The sequence below is a fragment of the Ictidomys tridecemlineatus genome, chromosome 11 (genome assembly GCF_052094955.1).
Source record: "Ictidomys tridecemlineatus isolate mIctTri1 chromosome 11, mIctTri1.hap1, whole genome shotgun sequence".
Lineage (NCBI taxonomy): Eukaryota > Metazoa > Chordata > Mammalia > Rodentia > Sciuridae > Ictidomys > Ictidomys tridecemlineatus.
Window position 1 is genome coordinate 25,942,281 of NC_135487.1, and position 15,140 is coordinate 25,957,420.

At 53.8% G+C, this 15,140-nt stretch overlaps 1 protein-coding gene across 2 annotated transcripts in view; it reads right to left on the bottom strand.

The window, feature by feature from the left end:
* Grik3 (glutamate ionotropic receptor kainate type subunit 3) overlaps positions 1 to 15,140 on the bottom strand; it is a 211,705-nt gene that overhangs the window by 12,945 nt on the left and 183,620 nt on the right. For both annotated transcript variants that reach the window (XM_005317826.5, XM_040288387.2), the window contains exons 11-13: positions 13,246 to 13,469; positions 7,971 to 8,089; positions 5,372 to 5,589 (exon numbers count right to left, since the gene is read on the bottom strand). In XM_005317826.5, the coding sequence (XP_005317883.1) occupies positions 5,372 to 5,589; positions 7,971 to 8,089; positions 13,246 to 13,469 (561 nt within the window). The remainder of the gene's footprint in view (positions 1 to 5,371; positions 5,590 to 7,970; positions 8,090 to 13,245; positions 13,470 to 15,140) is intronic.

The following is a 15,140-nucleotide window of genomic DNA, read 5'->3' on the forward strand; positions in this document are numbered from 1 at the left end:
TGATTCCTGGATGTGGAGGCTTTAGCCTTATCGGATCCATGTCCTCCAGCAGTGAATCACTTCTCTTGGGTGATTTCCATGGGGACCAGGAAGCCTCTCTGAATTTCCTGCCTTTTCCCCCTAGCTTGAAATCCCCAGGGAGGACAGACAGACAGACTGACCCTGTACCCCAGCAGCAGTTTCCAAAGTCCCTGAGGCTTGCCACGAAGGCCTGTAGTTGGGCTTGCAGATGGGCACCGCAGGGGAGCCCTGAGGTGTGGGCGGTGTGGGGAGTGTGCAGAGGGAGGGGTCAGCTGCTCTGCACGGACTCTGGTGTCACATCAACCTAGGTTTGAATGCCAGCTCCTTCTGGGACCACAGGAAGGGATGTCATATCTCTGAGCCTCCTTTCACCTCTGTAAAAGGAGCTTCGACTGCACAGCATTATTGTAAACATGCAGCAAGAAAAGGCACCTGCGCTGCTTACTGACCCAGAGCCTGGCCCCCGTGTCTCCTGGTGCGGTTGGCATCATTACTTCTCTTTAAGGCTCCTTGATTCTCTCTAAGGCTCAGTTTCCCTATTTGGAAGCAGGGGGCAATATGATCTTCATGGTGCAGAGTGGCTGCAGGATTTAAAACCCACATAAGAAAGACTCAGGGGCAGAAAACTCAAATGCTGATGGGGCCAGGCCAGGCACCGGAAATAGCTCACGAAGGCTGGAGCAGACTCTGGAGACAGACTTGCTTCTGAGCTCTGAAAACTGTCCCCCTGCAGGACAGCCAGCTCAGCGGTGCCAGGTCTTTCGTATATTCAAGAAGCTCAGAAGGTAAATTTTTTTTTTTTAAATTTTAAACACAGAAGACTTTAAACTTTAAAATACTGGCAATTAATCTAAAGAAATATCTAATCTATATGAAAGTCATGCATGGCCCCCAAATCTTAACTGTGCCAAACAGGCGTGGGCATCATCAGTTTGCAACAATACACAGAAACAGTTGACATTGACCGTGTCTGCTTTGTGCCAAGTGCTGTTCTAAGCTAAATACATGAATGACCCCATTTAATCATCTGAATAACTCGATGAGATGGAGGACTGTTATACCTAGCTCACAGATGAGAGAACTAAGGTCCAGGGAGGGAGGTCCTCAGCATCTTAGTCATTTCCAATGACACGGATCCTCACCCTGCACCTGTTGCTGTTCCTTTACTGACTTCTCCCACTCTAAGGACCTCGGGGCTCTTTCTGAAGTGCTTAGTCCTGTGCAGAGGAAGGTGACCACCCTGCAATAGGAGAGGCCAATGTTCACCAATCTCAGGAGGTCCAGTCCAAGGGGATCTGGAAGAAGAGACAGTCTCCATATGCCCTCTCGCTGGCCCCTCTCCAATGTGCTCTGGTGAAGTCACTGCCTCAGGAGAGAACTTCAGGACAAGAGAATCCCTGGCCCTGGCTAACCCGTGTCCAGTAGCTAACTGAATCCAATTGCAAATTGCCTCATGGTGGGCATTGGTATCCCTGTGGTACAGGGGAGCAAGAGAGAGCTTATAGAAGCGAAGTGACTTGTCCAAGGTCAGCCGGCATAGTTATTCCCCAAGACCCACATCCTGGTCTGTCTGACTTTAAAACTGATGTTACCTGACAGGGCCAGGCTGACCACAGTTGCCTGATCACTGCATGTGGGTCCTTCTGGCCTGGAAGGCAGAGCTAAAGCTCCAAGAAAGGCCAGCAGATGGGGCTGGAGAAACTGGAGGCTGAGCAGAGGGGAGCATCCTTCAGATGCCTGCAGCTCAGGGAAGAGACAGCTATGTAGCTAGAGGAGGGGGTGGATGGGGGAACCTCTCCAAGTGCCTTCCAGGACAGATGCTAGGACAGAGGCTGTGCAGAGTGGAGGGCCTGACCATGCCCGGGGCCCTTTCCGGAGAGGCTCCCTCCCACCTTGCTCAGCTCCCCAGCCCCACCAGTCAGAGAGGGCTAGATCTGCTGAGAAGCTGTCTCCCCACTTCTTTTCCCTTCAAAGCCACCCAGCCCGCCCTGCAGAGAGCACGATTGCTCCCACATCCTCCTTTACATTTTGCCTACATATTTTACAGCCAAACAGTGCTTTCAAAGACCTCCTTTTTCATCTCCTAATTAATTTTATCTTCTAAGACCGAGGGAGGACAACACAGGAGACGCTGTTTGTGATGTCTGCTGCTTCCTGACAATTCTCCAAGTGAAACTATCTCGGCAGAGATAGGGCTGCCTCGAGCCATGCAGCTCCCAGGCTGCAGGACGGGGCTCGGGGACCTGGGGGCCCTGTGAGCTGGATGCCCTGCATTTTGCTGTTGTCCTCTTTGAAGAGGGATGGGTTCTTTCCCTCGTGTTCTGCTCTCAGCCAGGGGAGACGGTTTGCAGCCTAATCAGGCACAGGCTACGGTGGAAATGAATTTCACCTGCCCTACACTTTGGACGACCCACAGGACACCACCTGGGTGGTTCGGGTTCTCAGTACTACCGCCTGCGCTTGCTCTGCGTGGATCCCGCCTCCTTTAAATGCTACCCTTTAATTTCATGGCAGCCTCCACTACTGCCACCCAGCTGGGGTGGGGGCAGGGGAGGTAGACCAGGAAGCCCAACTCTGGAGGGCAGAGGGCGGGGGAGAAAGTAGGTTTGTCCAGAGGCCTCAGGGCTGGGAGTGCGCTGCTCCTAGCTAATGCGTCCACCTTCAGGATCCTCCCTTCTCCATGACAGTCCCTCTGCTGCTGCTGCCAGTGACAGGAAGCCTTCGTAAGAGGAGCTTCACATAAACATGAGAGGCAGCGTGGCCATACACGGCCAGGGATTAATTGGCCACCGGGAGAGCATGAAAGTGGAGCTGGTTCTGCAAGGGGATGCGCCGTTGCTGATTCTGGCCAATGGGCCCTCTGAGCACGGCCCTCGAGCCCCAGAGCCCCAGCTGGGTGTCAGCATCAGCGTACCTCCTCTGCCCTCCTCACTGTGCCATTTGCAGGGAAAGTGGGTGAGGGCGGAGTAGGCTGCAGGAGGCGCTGCTTGATGCTGAGGACAGAGGCTCGGTGGGGAGCTGGGACCAAGCTCTGGGAAGCCAATCTGAGCATCTTAGCATGGAGGGAGGCAGGGGCATCCAATCAGCCGCAATGAGCCGGCATCGGGCTTATTTATGCTGCTTCCCTTTGATCGGGAGCCCTGCTTAGAGAAGGCTCATGCCTAATGCATGAGAGAGGCTCTGGCACAGTCAAAGGGCTGGGCCACAGCCCCGGGCAGACAGTGAGCAAACGAGCAGGTACACACACACACAGATACATGTGCATGCACACACAGGCTGTGACACACACACACACACACAAGCACACTCACACACACACACACGTACTTTCTGGCAGGCACTTGTGTACACTCAGAGGCACAAGTCCATTTGCCCAGATCACAGAGATATACCACACATGTGCCCACCAGTACACATAGATGCAAACATTTATACCTAAGCCCAGATACATGCACCCACAGAAGCACACTCTTGTGCATTGGCGCATGTGTACGCACTGAGGACACGAATGCACGCTGACATTCCTGCTGTTGCATGCACACAGGTATGCAACATCATACATTTCACACTCATGAACATACAGCCCCACAGAACTCCTAATGTGGCTTTAAAAAAAAATTTAAAGTTGTAGTTGGATACAATACCTTTCTTTTATTTATTTATATGTGGTGCTGAAGTTTGAACCCAGGGCCTCACACATTCTAGGTAAGCGCTCTACCGCTGAGCCCCAGTCCCCTAACGTGTTAGATAGCGCCTTGGCTTCCTCTCACTCTACCTATGTAGCTGTGACCCCTTAGGCAGTGGGTCTGCAGCTTGCTGGTGGCAGCAGCAGCATGAAGGAAGCGAGTCTTCTCCTCCTTCTCTTTCCTAAAGATCTCCTTCCAACATCGGGAGGGGCATGGAAGGCTGGGTGGGGGTCAGTGCTAGGGGCTCCAGTGCTGGAGGGCCTTCCCACCCAAACTCTCCACCCAGGCCCCTCTGGGGGCTCCATCTATCTCTTGGCCTAGAAAGAAGCGGGGATCCAGAGTTCAGAGGAAAGGGAAATGCCCCAGGCTTCCATGAGGACTGAGAGCAGTTCATAAATGAATGAATGAACCTGCAGCCACCGAGGTACAAGATTCTGATCATTTCTGAGCCATAATTAGAGCAGTAGTTCTCAAAGTGTGGTCTTAAATGGGCTCCACCAGCATCACCTGGGAACTTCTTAGAAGTGCTAATTCTTAGGGCTGAGGATGCAGCTCAGAGGTAGAGCACCTGCCTAGTAAGCACGAGGCCCTGGGTTTGATCCCCAGCACTACACACAAAAATCCTTTTTAAAACAGTTGCTCATCCCTGACTCTCTCCCGGACCTCCTGAGTCATATGCCCTGAGGACTGGGCCCTGGTACTGAGGGGGATTAGAATGCACCCTCAAGTCCTTGAGCCACCGGCTTAGAATACAGACCTTGGGGGAAGGCAAACCTGGCTCAGCATCTGGCTCCTCTAGTTGTGAGTCTCTGGATGAGTCACTTAATAGCTCTGAGCCTCGGTCCCCACACATGTACAATGGAAATAATGACAGTGCCAACCTCACAGACAGCCATGGAGGTTAAATGACGCTGAGCACCAAGCACCGTGCCTGGTGCACTGTGAGTGCTCGGTGTGGGGGGCCGTCGTTATTGCTATCTGAATTTCTGGAGCACATTGACCCCTACTGGTCCTCGGAGGCCAGGTAGAGGAGTTTCCGGTCTCCTTGATGGTTGGCTATACCAGTAGAAGGTGGATAAACACTGGGGAAGTGAGAGTCATCCTTCCAAAGCTGGAGGAGCAACAAAGTCAGGGCCAGACACCCTCTGGAGCAGTCACGTGGGCAGGGGTCCCCAGCATTCCAAGAGTCTGTAAACACCTGCTCAAGTGTTAAGTCCCCTCCCTTCCCCTAGGATGTGCCCCTGTTCCCTCTCAGTGGGAGGGCGCTCATCCCCAAGCCCAGGCTAGCCTCTTAGACATGGATGGCACTAAGGCCTCAGCCAAGTGCAGGGCGCCCACTGGCCCCAGAGGCTGGGTGTCTGACCACTCCTCTCCTCCCCCTTCTCCCATCCCTCCTGTCCTCTTCAGATGACTCACAGTCTTTGTCACAGGTACAGAGACTTCTAGAATTTGTGCTGTAACCAAACCACATGGCTCACATTGCCATAGCTCCCCCAGATCAGCTGTCCTAAACAGGGAGGGTGTGAGCCCTGGGTTTCTCTAGCCCATCGGCTCCAGCAGTGAGGGAAGGGCAGAGACCCCTTCCTCCCACTCCTCTTCGGCTCAGCATAGGGCCAGGGCAGGGGCCCGCTCGTTGTGCTGCAGAGGGAAGGGGAGCCCCTCACCTTGAAGAAGGTCATGGTGGCCCCGTCCTTGACAGCCCCGTACTCGATCTTGGTTTGCTTGGCCAGGTCATCGGCGGAGTCGATAGGCGATTCCATGCGCTCCACGGTCAGAAAGGCAGCCAGGTTGGCCGTGTAGGAGGAGATGATGATGAGCGTGAAGAACCACCAGATGCCACCGATGATGCGCGTGGACAGAGCTTTGGGCATCAGTTCAGACCCTGGGAGGAGGCAGGAGGCAGACGGCGCCTTACAAGGTGGAGACTTGAGAGAGTCAAGGATTTGCTTGAGCCCTGGGGTCATGGGCGACCCCGACATGCTCGTCAAAGCTCGGATCCTTGAGGTTCTCAGAAGTGTGGTCATCAGTATTGCCTGAGAACTTGCTAGAAATGTGAATTCCCAGGCTCTACCCCAGGACCTACTGAACCAGCACCTGGGGGGCAGCGTGGGATGAGCAATCTGTTTGATCAGCTTCCCAGAAGGTTCTGATCCAGGCTCACATTTTAAGAGCTACTGCTCTCAAATCACACAACACACATGCCCAACAGTTCACAGGCTCCTCAGCCCCTCAGATGCCTATCCACGAACTGCTCCTGGGTCCCAGGTTAAGAACACCTGGAGGTCAGAACCCCTGGGGTCCTGAGTGGATCCTGTTCCCAACTCTCCGTGTGATCTTATGCCAGACACTTCCCCCTCTCGGGGACCCTGCAATGTCCTTCCTCTGTCCCAGCCTTGCAGAAATACTGCGATCTGCAACGATACAATTTGAGGAGAAATTGCATCGCAAATACAAGTGGTATACAAATATAAGATTGCTCGGCGGCGCTTGGCAGGAGGAGAAAAATCAACATTTTTGGAAGCTCTTTGGTGAAATATATCACTCTTCCTCCCCGACCTTGGGTGTGGAGCACAATTCAGATGAAACCTTCTAACTGAAGTAATTAACTAGGCGGCTTTCAAGAGATTTAAATAGCAAGTGACTCCTGAACTTTCCAGAATATTTGGACCTGCAATCTAAAAAGCGTCTGCTTTGATATGGATGATTTTTTTTTCTCAAAGAAATCACTCAAGGGAGAGTTTTTCAAATACATAACTATTTTTCTCCCTTCTAATCAAAACCATGCAGGGAATGCATCGGGGGCCAGAGCTTTGAATAGCAGCAGGAGGCAGAAGAGGAGAAGTTATTACTGCAATGAGGAGCTTCCAGGTCTTTCCCAGCTGTCACCGAACAAAGATGATGGCAAAGAAGCAAGGTGAGGCTTCGGGGACACTTGTTAATGGTGGGGACAAATTGAAGCACTTCCCTTGAAAGCTGTCACTTCTCAGCTACTGGAGCCTCCCCTCCCCAGCCAGATACTCCCAGCCTCCCCCAGGTTGCTCCATGCTGGGGCTTCGGCTGTGCCCCCAAAGGGAGAATGGCTTCTTTTGGTTGTTTGCTTGGGGAGCTCCTGCAGGCAGCTTGGACCCCTGCCCTGGCCCCTGCAGGGCTGAAAGGTCTCCCTGGGACTGATGTATTTTTCTCTCTTTTCTTTCATGCAACTACCCAGCATAGGGGGGAGAGGACCTTTGATTCATTTGTTCATTTAGCATTTGCTGATAGCTGTCTCCTGAGTAGGGGAGTTTGTGCTGGACTTTGAGGTCACACCCAGAAGAGTAAAGGACAAGGAAATTTTCTTTGTTCTTTGAAGCCCCCTCATTCCCGGCCCTAGTTAGGTCCCCCAGGGGGACTTAACACAGCAGAGACTGGGCTGCTCCCTACCCTCGGCCCGAGCAGGCAACTCCACAGTCACAGGCAGAGGCTCAGGGCTCCTGGCCAGCGGGCTGGCCCGGGCAGTTCCCCTGGGCTCTTTCCTGGCTGGCCTCCCTCTGTGCCTGTCTTCAAGCCCCGTGATGTCTCTGCATCTCACTCCTTGCATCGAGAGCAGGTTCTGTGCTTCCTAGCCATTTAAACTGCTGCGGATACTCCCAAAGGGCCCCCCGCACAGGTCAGGAGCAGCACATTGGCCCTCCCTTTGGAGGACATAAGAGAATCCCATCATCCTGTGGATCCCACCTCTGGTGTATCTGGGTTTTAAGTCCCTCCTCAGCTGATCCCTCCTGCTCCCAGGTGTCCCAGAGCCAAATGACCCCAGAGTCCTGACCATCTGCCCCCTAAAGTCTTCTCAGTCCACCTCTACCTTCCACCCTCCTGGCCTTGACCCCAGTTCAGGTCTCATCTCATTCCTGCAAGGGCCTCCACCCAGCCTCCCTGCCTCTAGTGCCCCCGCCCCCATCCACAGCTCCGTTTTGCTTAGCTGGATTCTGTGGTGGGGAGGTCACTGGGGGCCATCCCAGCAAGCAGGGTGCTAATGTCCAACTCATGCCGCTAAAAGTGCTGGGGCTGAGTCCCGCATGCCAATGGTTGGCATGGTTTATCTGCTCAGATCCTCCAGCCAGAGCACTCTGAGGAGTGGGTGAAGGAGAGGGGCACACCTCAAAGTATCCACAGGGGTCTCCAACCTTCTGATGGCTCAGCAGGGACTGAGGCTGCCCTTGAGGGTGGGCTGGCTCTGCTGACTCCACAGAGGCCATGGGACCCCCTGGGAGAGAAGACGGCACTCACCTTGCTGCATGAGGGAGCCCATTCCAAACCAGAAGCTGTTGAGCAGAGTGAAGTTGTTCTCCACCACCTCGGAGCCCGGGTTGCAGGGGTGGGCATCGTACCACTCATAGGGGCTAAACCTACCAGGGGAGAGAGTGGCAGTGAGGCTGGGCTGCGGAGTGACAGAGGGAAGTGCACCCACGCTACCAAGATGGCAGCGTCCCCAATGTGGAAGTGGGTGGCTTATGGTTCCACCCCGGAGGCAGGCAAGGGGCAGCTGGCACCACCGTCCCCCTTGTCCTTTACCGCGGGCGCCCTTTTCTGGTTATAAAAGTAATTCAGCAGCACTTCTTAAAATTAAAATGCATGTGCCCTTCAACCTGGCAATTCTGCAACTCATTATCCACCCTAGAAAGAAACACACACGAACATAAAGCAAAACACGGGAGGGTGTTTATCAAAGCGGAGTTTGTAACAGTGAACAACTGCAAACCAACTCAATGTCCTTCACCAGAGGAGCGACTGATAAACCCCGCCAGAGCCACGCTGTGACATAGCATGCAGCTGTTAGAGAGAACCAGAGACTCCTAGGTAAGCCAACAGGGAGAGATCGGCAACACACATTTGGCTGAGAGAAAGTGATGAAAATAAGAACAGTGCGATCTCATTATATAGATCCCCGAATTCATGACTCTACGGCTCTTTTATGTATATTTTGTATGTGAAATGCATATAAAAGGGTCTAGAAGGTTCCATATGTAAAGAAATGTCGGTGCGCCTCTCTGGGGAGGGGAGTCAGAATGGCAGAACGCACTTGAGGAGGCCTGTTGCTTTACATGTATCACATGAATTTTTTAAAACGAGAGGATGCTTTTGAATTTCGTATATAATTAAAAAATGGAGAGAAAGTAAAAGACACTGTATGAAATATTCAAATGGTATAGAAGAACACAATGAGAAAGCAAAAGTTCCCGGCAGCCTGCCCCCTGGAGAGAAGAATGGGGTCTATAATTTTTCATATTTTTCTCTTTGAATATACAAATATATAAACGACAGGAAAAGAATTGTTGTGAGAAGCTGCCCGCTGCCTTCCAAGGGGCAGGGCCCCGGATCCCTGGAGGGAATCCTGGCTGACTACGTGAATTCCAGGTGGCAATACGTAAGTTCAAAGATGCCGAATGACTGAGACCACGGAGGGGTCCCTGGCTAGGACGAGGGGTGTGGAAGGAGAGACGGGGTCCCATCAATTTTGTTATGTTTTATAGTGTGATGGCCCTTAAATGTGATGTGGTGGGGTCCCTTTTCCACGTCCCTTTTCCAAGAGTCCGGACATCATGAATGCTCGTGTGAAGTGAATTACGTTCTCATGAAGCAGAAGGGCCCTCGGACAGGAAATTCCCCAGGAAGGCTTCATGCCAAGTTGAGAATTTTCAAAGGAACTGACCAAGAACTGGTGAAAGGATCTAAAATCACAGGGCAGAGATGGGGGATCAGGAGAGCAGGGGTGAGGGGCCGTGTGAGGAGCACCTTGGAGACAGCCAGCCCCCGAGAGCGGGGTGTCCAGAGTCTCGGGAGAGGGCTTTCCTAGGATGCTGGAGGGCAGGGCTCAGGAGTATGACCTCTTGGTAGGTGGAAGCAGGAGGGTCCCTGCTGTGAGCCCAGAGTCCACCAAGCCCAAGGACCATGGGTGCACAGAGCTTCACCACTGAGTCCACGCAGAAGAGAGACCTGGCCAGGCCCACCATGGCTGCCTCCCAGAAAGCCAGCAGACGTCAACAAGTGGAGGACCCAGGACAGGGGCTGCTCGAGGGCCAGGGGCTGGGTGTGGGACGGGCTGCTGGAGGAGGCACTGCCAAGGGGGTCACTGGGGCTGGAGGAGGCTCCCGTGAGTGAGTGAAGACAGAGATCCTGGGTGGGGGGACGCTGGACGAGCTTTTCATTTCTGGATTGAAACAGTGAATTCACGGTCTAGAGTGGCACCTAGACTTTCTGTGATCTGGCGGTGAGCCAAAAAGCCACAGTCCTGGCAGTTTTCACGGGATGGAGAAAACCTGAGCCTCTGAACCCAGTGGAAGGAGGGCTGGGGGCAAAGAAGGGGACTTCTGGGAGAAGCTCATGGGTCCTAGTGTTCCCATGCTCCAGTTACACACACACACACACACACACACACACACACACACACACACACATAATTTTTAACAACAAAAAAGACTGTCATACCAGTATCCTGTCCTAGAACTTGGTTTTCCTTTTTCTTTTCTTTGTTTTTAAATCTGAGAGTCACCAACCTCTCTCAGGCCAGTTCCTCTGGATCTACCTCATGCTCGGTGACCACTTCCTGGGTGTTTCCGCCCTGCCTCTGTGACGGGCACTTGAGTCCCTGTTTCCCACTCTTGTAGACTCTGCTGAAAGCAACATCCTCGGGCCCACCACCATGGACACCAAGGCTAAAGGGTGGCCTGGTCCCCTGGGACGTGGCTGTGAAAGGCTTCCTAGATTCTGAAGTGTGGTTTCAGATTCCCGAGGTGGAACTGCTTATCACGATGCAAGGAACTGGCCCTGGCAAAGGGACCCTCAGTTATCAAGTGTCGTCACAGGCTGGGTCCCCACCACCGCGGGAAGGTTCCCCGCCCAGGTGCCATCCTACAGCAGGGGAGGTGGGTGCCATCCTGCAGGCGGTGGGTGGGAGGATCCAGATTCTTCAGGAGAGATGAGGAGGGTATGATGGCCTCTGAACAAGGCTGGGAGGTACCACGCCAAGTTAAGGGTGGACCTTGGATTTAGGGCTGGTGGCTGGGGGGGGGGCTCTGCAATCTTGGGAGCAAATGGGAATCAGAAGCAGGGACCTGGAGACACTGATTCCACTCAGGGAGGAAGCCACACTCCAGCTGCAGAGGTGTAGATAGGACACCAACTGTGGCCACAACCCCCTTTTCCCTGGGATGCTCATCTGTGCAGGATTTGGCCAGAAAGTGGCTCCCAGGGCTGGACTGGCAGTTCAGCCTGGGGCCCGCCTCCTGGGCCAGACACCAAGGATTAACTCCCTGCCACAAGTGCCCACTGTTCTCTCAGTGGTGAGAAAGTGGCCTCCACTCTTCTCCTGTGTCCTCCTACCTCATCAGGCACGAAGCAGACTATAAGAAAAAGCCTTGACCCCTCAATGCCTGGACCCCTGGTGCTAGACAGGCTTAGGTCAGGCTGGGTCAGGCCAGTCTGCAACACGGACAGCCCAGTGCCATGCCCAAGCTGCCTCCGAGTGGGCCTAGGACCTGCCCACTCACAGCAGACTCCATCTTTTGGGGACACGGGCTGTGTCCAGACTTGTGGCAGCAGCATGGAGTCACGCAAGTTGTGGGGAGAGACAGCTCCATCCACAGTGCAGATGTCTTTGTGCTGGACCCCAACAGTGTTATAAAAACCAAATTAATGGCCACACAGAGAAATCAGGAGAGGTCACGTAAAAATCTGACTCTTGCTGTGCAAATCATAAGTGCTGTGACACGAGCCCTAGGTCTCTGTCTAGCAGAGAGACAGGTCTGTTGGTACAGGGTGGCGGCCGCCCCCTTAGCCAGCTGGGCATGCTCAGTTGCTTCCATCCCGATCACTCCTGCTGCCGGCCAGTTGGCTTGCTTCTCTTCCTTATGTCACCTGTCTGTCCCCGTCTAGCTCCTGTGTTGGATTTAATGTTGGACAGGTCTGGCCCAACTCTGCCAAGGAAAAGCTTCGAGACTCCAGGCAATGACCTGACCTCTCTGGGCCAGTTTCTGCTTCTGTAAAGTGGGAATAATCACACCCACCTCAAGGGCTGTTGTCAGGATTTGACCAGATGGGGAGGTCCTACGGTGACAATTGCCCTGTGGGGCTCCTTTGGGCCAAGATGTTCATCCCTCTCCTCTATCTGGAGAGGACCCCTATTATTCCAGTGGCTCTAGAAGTCCTGTCTCTTCCCAAAAGTCTCCCAGACCAGCCTTGGGAAGGGGCCTCTGCCTTCCGGCCAGGAGGGAGAGCCTGGGAAGAGGCCAGTGCAGCTGGTGGGAGGCCAGGGACTGGAGGGAGAGGGGAGATGCACCAAATGGGCAGAACTGAAGCTGGAAAAAAGCGTGGTGGGCCGTGGAGAGGCCGCTGGAGCTGCTAAAATTATGGCGAGTGCGTCGTGAGCGGCTCCTAGCCCTCAAAGGCCCGTTGGAGCATGAGAGACAAGAGGTGTAATGAAGGCCTCTGGTGGCTGCTGGCTGGGTGACCGGGCAGGGCAGCACCAGGCCGGCTGGCAGCAAAGCTTGGGCGGCAGGACGGTTTCATCTCTCACATCCTTCTCTTTGGTCTCTCCCTGTGCGGGAGGAGGGAGCGCACGGAGCCGAGTGGGGGGATGGCTTTCAAAGAAGGCTCCGGAGGGGAAAAGGCTGAAACACCCAGGCCCTGGATCTCCCATTGCCTTTCCAGAGAAGTCTCTCTTCACCCCTTGTTAGGATTGAGAGAGAAAAAGAACCAGGGCAGGGGCCAGAGCTGGGCCCTGGAGGGAGGAGGCAGAGGGCCCATTTGGGAGGGAGTGGAAGGGCTGGGTCACACAGCCACCGGCTTGGGGTAGGGTCAGAGCAGTGGCCAGGGGTGTGCATAGCAGATTAAACCCTTGGTGACTCAGGTTCAAGGGCCAGATGTGCCACTTGTTGCTTGTATGATCTTTCTGGGCTTTAGTGGTCTCCTCTCCGAGGGAGGCTTTGAGAGTTAAATATGGTGATGGCAACAGGGTGCACAGCACCGTGGTCAGCAGATACCAGGAGCTCCCAAAGGGCTGGGCTAACCCTGTTCCCTAGCAGCCTTCTACCATCCACCAGTCAAGAGCGCTGTGTCTGTTTCACGTGATTGACCGAATGTGCAGGCATGCTTCCAGCACGTATCCCAGCCAGGCAGGGGTGTGTGCGCCATGTTTAAGCCACCCACTGCGTGTGCTGTACCAGGTGCCTGGCCCAGGGGTTTCAGCTTTGGGCAAAATGATTTAACCTCTCCAAGTCTGGTTCTGGGACCTGGGGGTGCAAAGGCTGCATCTCAGAGTCCCCAAAACAAACCAGGGAAGGATCAGGTGATTCAAGCTTGGAGAAGGGGATAGAATGTTCCCTAAGCGGGGGATGGCTTTCAAAGAAGGCTCAGGAGGATCTGGGCCACATGTTGGGAGAGATCCAGCAGCAACGGTAGTGGCCTGAGCCTTGGCTTCCTGTGCCAGGGGCTGAGGATATGGGGCCACTCCTGGCTCCCAAGCCTTCAAGCTTGGGCCTGAGTTCTGGCCCAGGCATGACCTTACCTGGCAATGACGAAGAGGACGCAGCTGACACCCAGGTAGGCGAGGAGCACATACATCCAGATGTCCGGGGACAGGGGGTTGAGGAAGGAGAACACGCTGGGGTTGGTGCCGTTGGGCTTGCGATACAGGATGCTCACTCCGAGCGTCATGAAGGGCTTGGAGAAGTCGATGGCCTTCTCACGGACATGCGTGATGGTCAGGGGAGCCACGGCCAGGTCCGCCTTCTGCAATGACAGGCAGACAAGGAGCAAAGTCTCAGATTAGCAGGTGACAGAGCCCCCCTTCTTGAGGAGGACCGAGGAGGGAGTGAGGTTGTCGGAGCCCAAGGTCACTTCTCCACTCTCTGGGTTCAGCATCTACTAGCCTTCCTTCTGACCTGGGCTGGGCCCAGGCTGGGCAAAGGGACAAGGATGAGTTCAACTTAACCTTTGTCCTTCAAGAGTTCATGGCCTTGAGAAGAGGAAAGTGGCGTAAAGATGCAGAGAATGGAATCCTGTTAAAGTGTGACCGTGTGGCGCCTTCTCAAGAAGCTTTGTCAAACAAATACAGTTCAGCAACCTACAAATATTTAAAAATAGCTCATGTTCTATCCACGTCTTTCAAATATCTCAAAGAGGACACAACGACTCTTATTTAAATCTGCTTTCCCTTCCCACCCACCTCGGGGCTGCTTTGCCCCATGCTGGGTGGTCTAGAGATCCTAAAACCCTCCCCAAAGCCAGTTGGGCAAAGACAATACCCTTCTTGGAGGGTAAAGTGAGCAAGAAACTGAAGAGGCAAGTCAGGGCCTGGTTCCCAATAGGTGGTGTGGAGGGAGACGGCAGGAATGGGGAGGTCTAGGGATGCTCACATGTTAATAAGTTTTTATCCCAAAATTTTAGAGGGAGGAAAAAATAAAGTTCTATTTCTTTGAGCTTTTCCTGATTACAAATCTGAACTCCCTCCTCCCCAAGCCATATTCCAGCCTCACTCCACTGTGGCCTCGTAAGCCAGGCCCCATTAAGCCACCTTCTGTTTCCTGTACTCCTCGGGGCTTGGCCCACCTTGCTGCCCTGTTGAGGATGCCCCTCTCTGCCTCTAAGTCTCACCCTCTCCTCTTTTCCCTGGTGCATGGTGCCTCTTCCAGAAACCCTTCCTGGCAGCCTCCAATTCTAAACTCCCGTGAAGTACCATGGTGAGACCCGAAGCCACTCGGCACGCAGGGCAGTGTGTGCAGCCAGGGGCCCTGTGTCTCACCTGCTGAGACACGGGCAGCAGAGGCTATGGCTGATCCAGCGCTTTCTTTCTCCATTCCCCAACCCCCCCTCAGTCTTGGGATCAGAGTGGGAACAAAGTTATCTGATGGGACAGGGCTGAAGAAAGGAGGGGTCCTAAAGGCCTGATCTAAAGACCCATTGCCAAAGGGGACCAGTCTTTGAAACCCTCTTCTAAGGTAATGTCTCTAGGCAGTCCTCTGCTGGCCTGGCCCATTACTATCCATTAATCCATCCATCCACCCACCCACATCCTTCCATCTACCCACTAGTCTGTCATCTGTCCGTCCATCCATCCATCCATCCATCCATCCATCCATCCATTCATTGTTCTATGTAATCTACCAGGTACTAAGGATACAGAGAAGACCTAAGCCAACATGGTTTCTGCCCTCATGGAGCTTACAGTCTAGTAGGGAAGATGGACATCAATCAATATTTAGTAAAGGGGTAGCTGTTAACATGAGCTCTGACTCCACTTAGAATTGGAGCTAGAAATCCAGTAGAGATTAGACTTCAAGGAGGGGTGGGCTGGGATGGTGGAACCCCAACTTCTAGACAGATCTGCGTGTAGTCCAGGCCGCGAGGGCAGCTGGGAAACACACAACTCTGGTGTTTCACATCCCAGTGCTCCTCCTGACT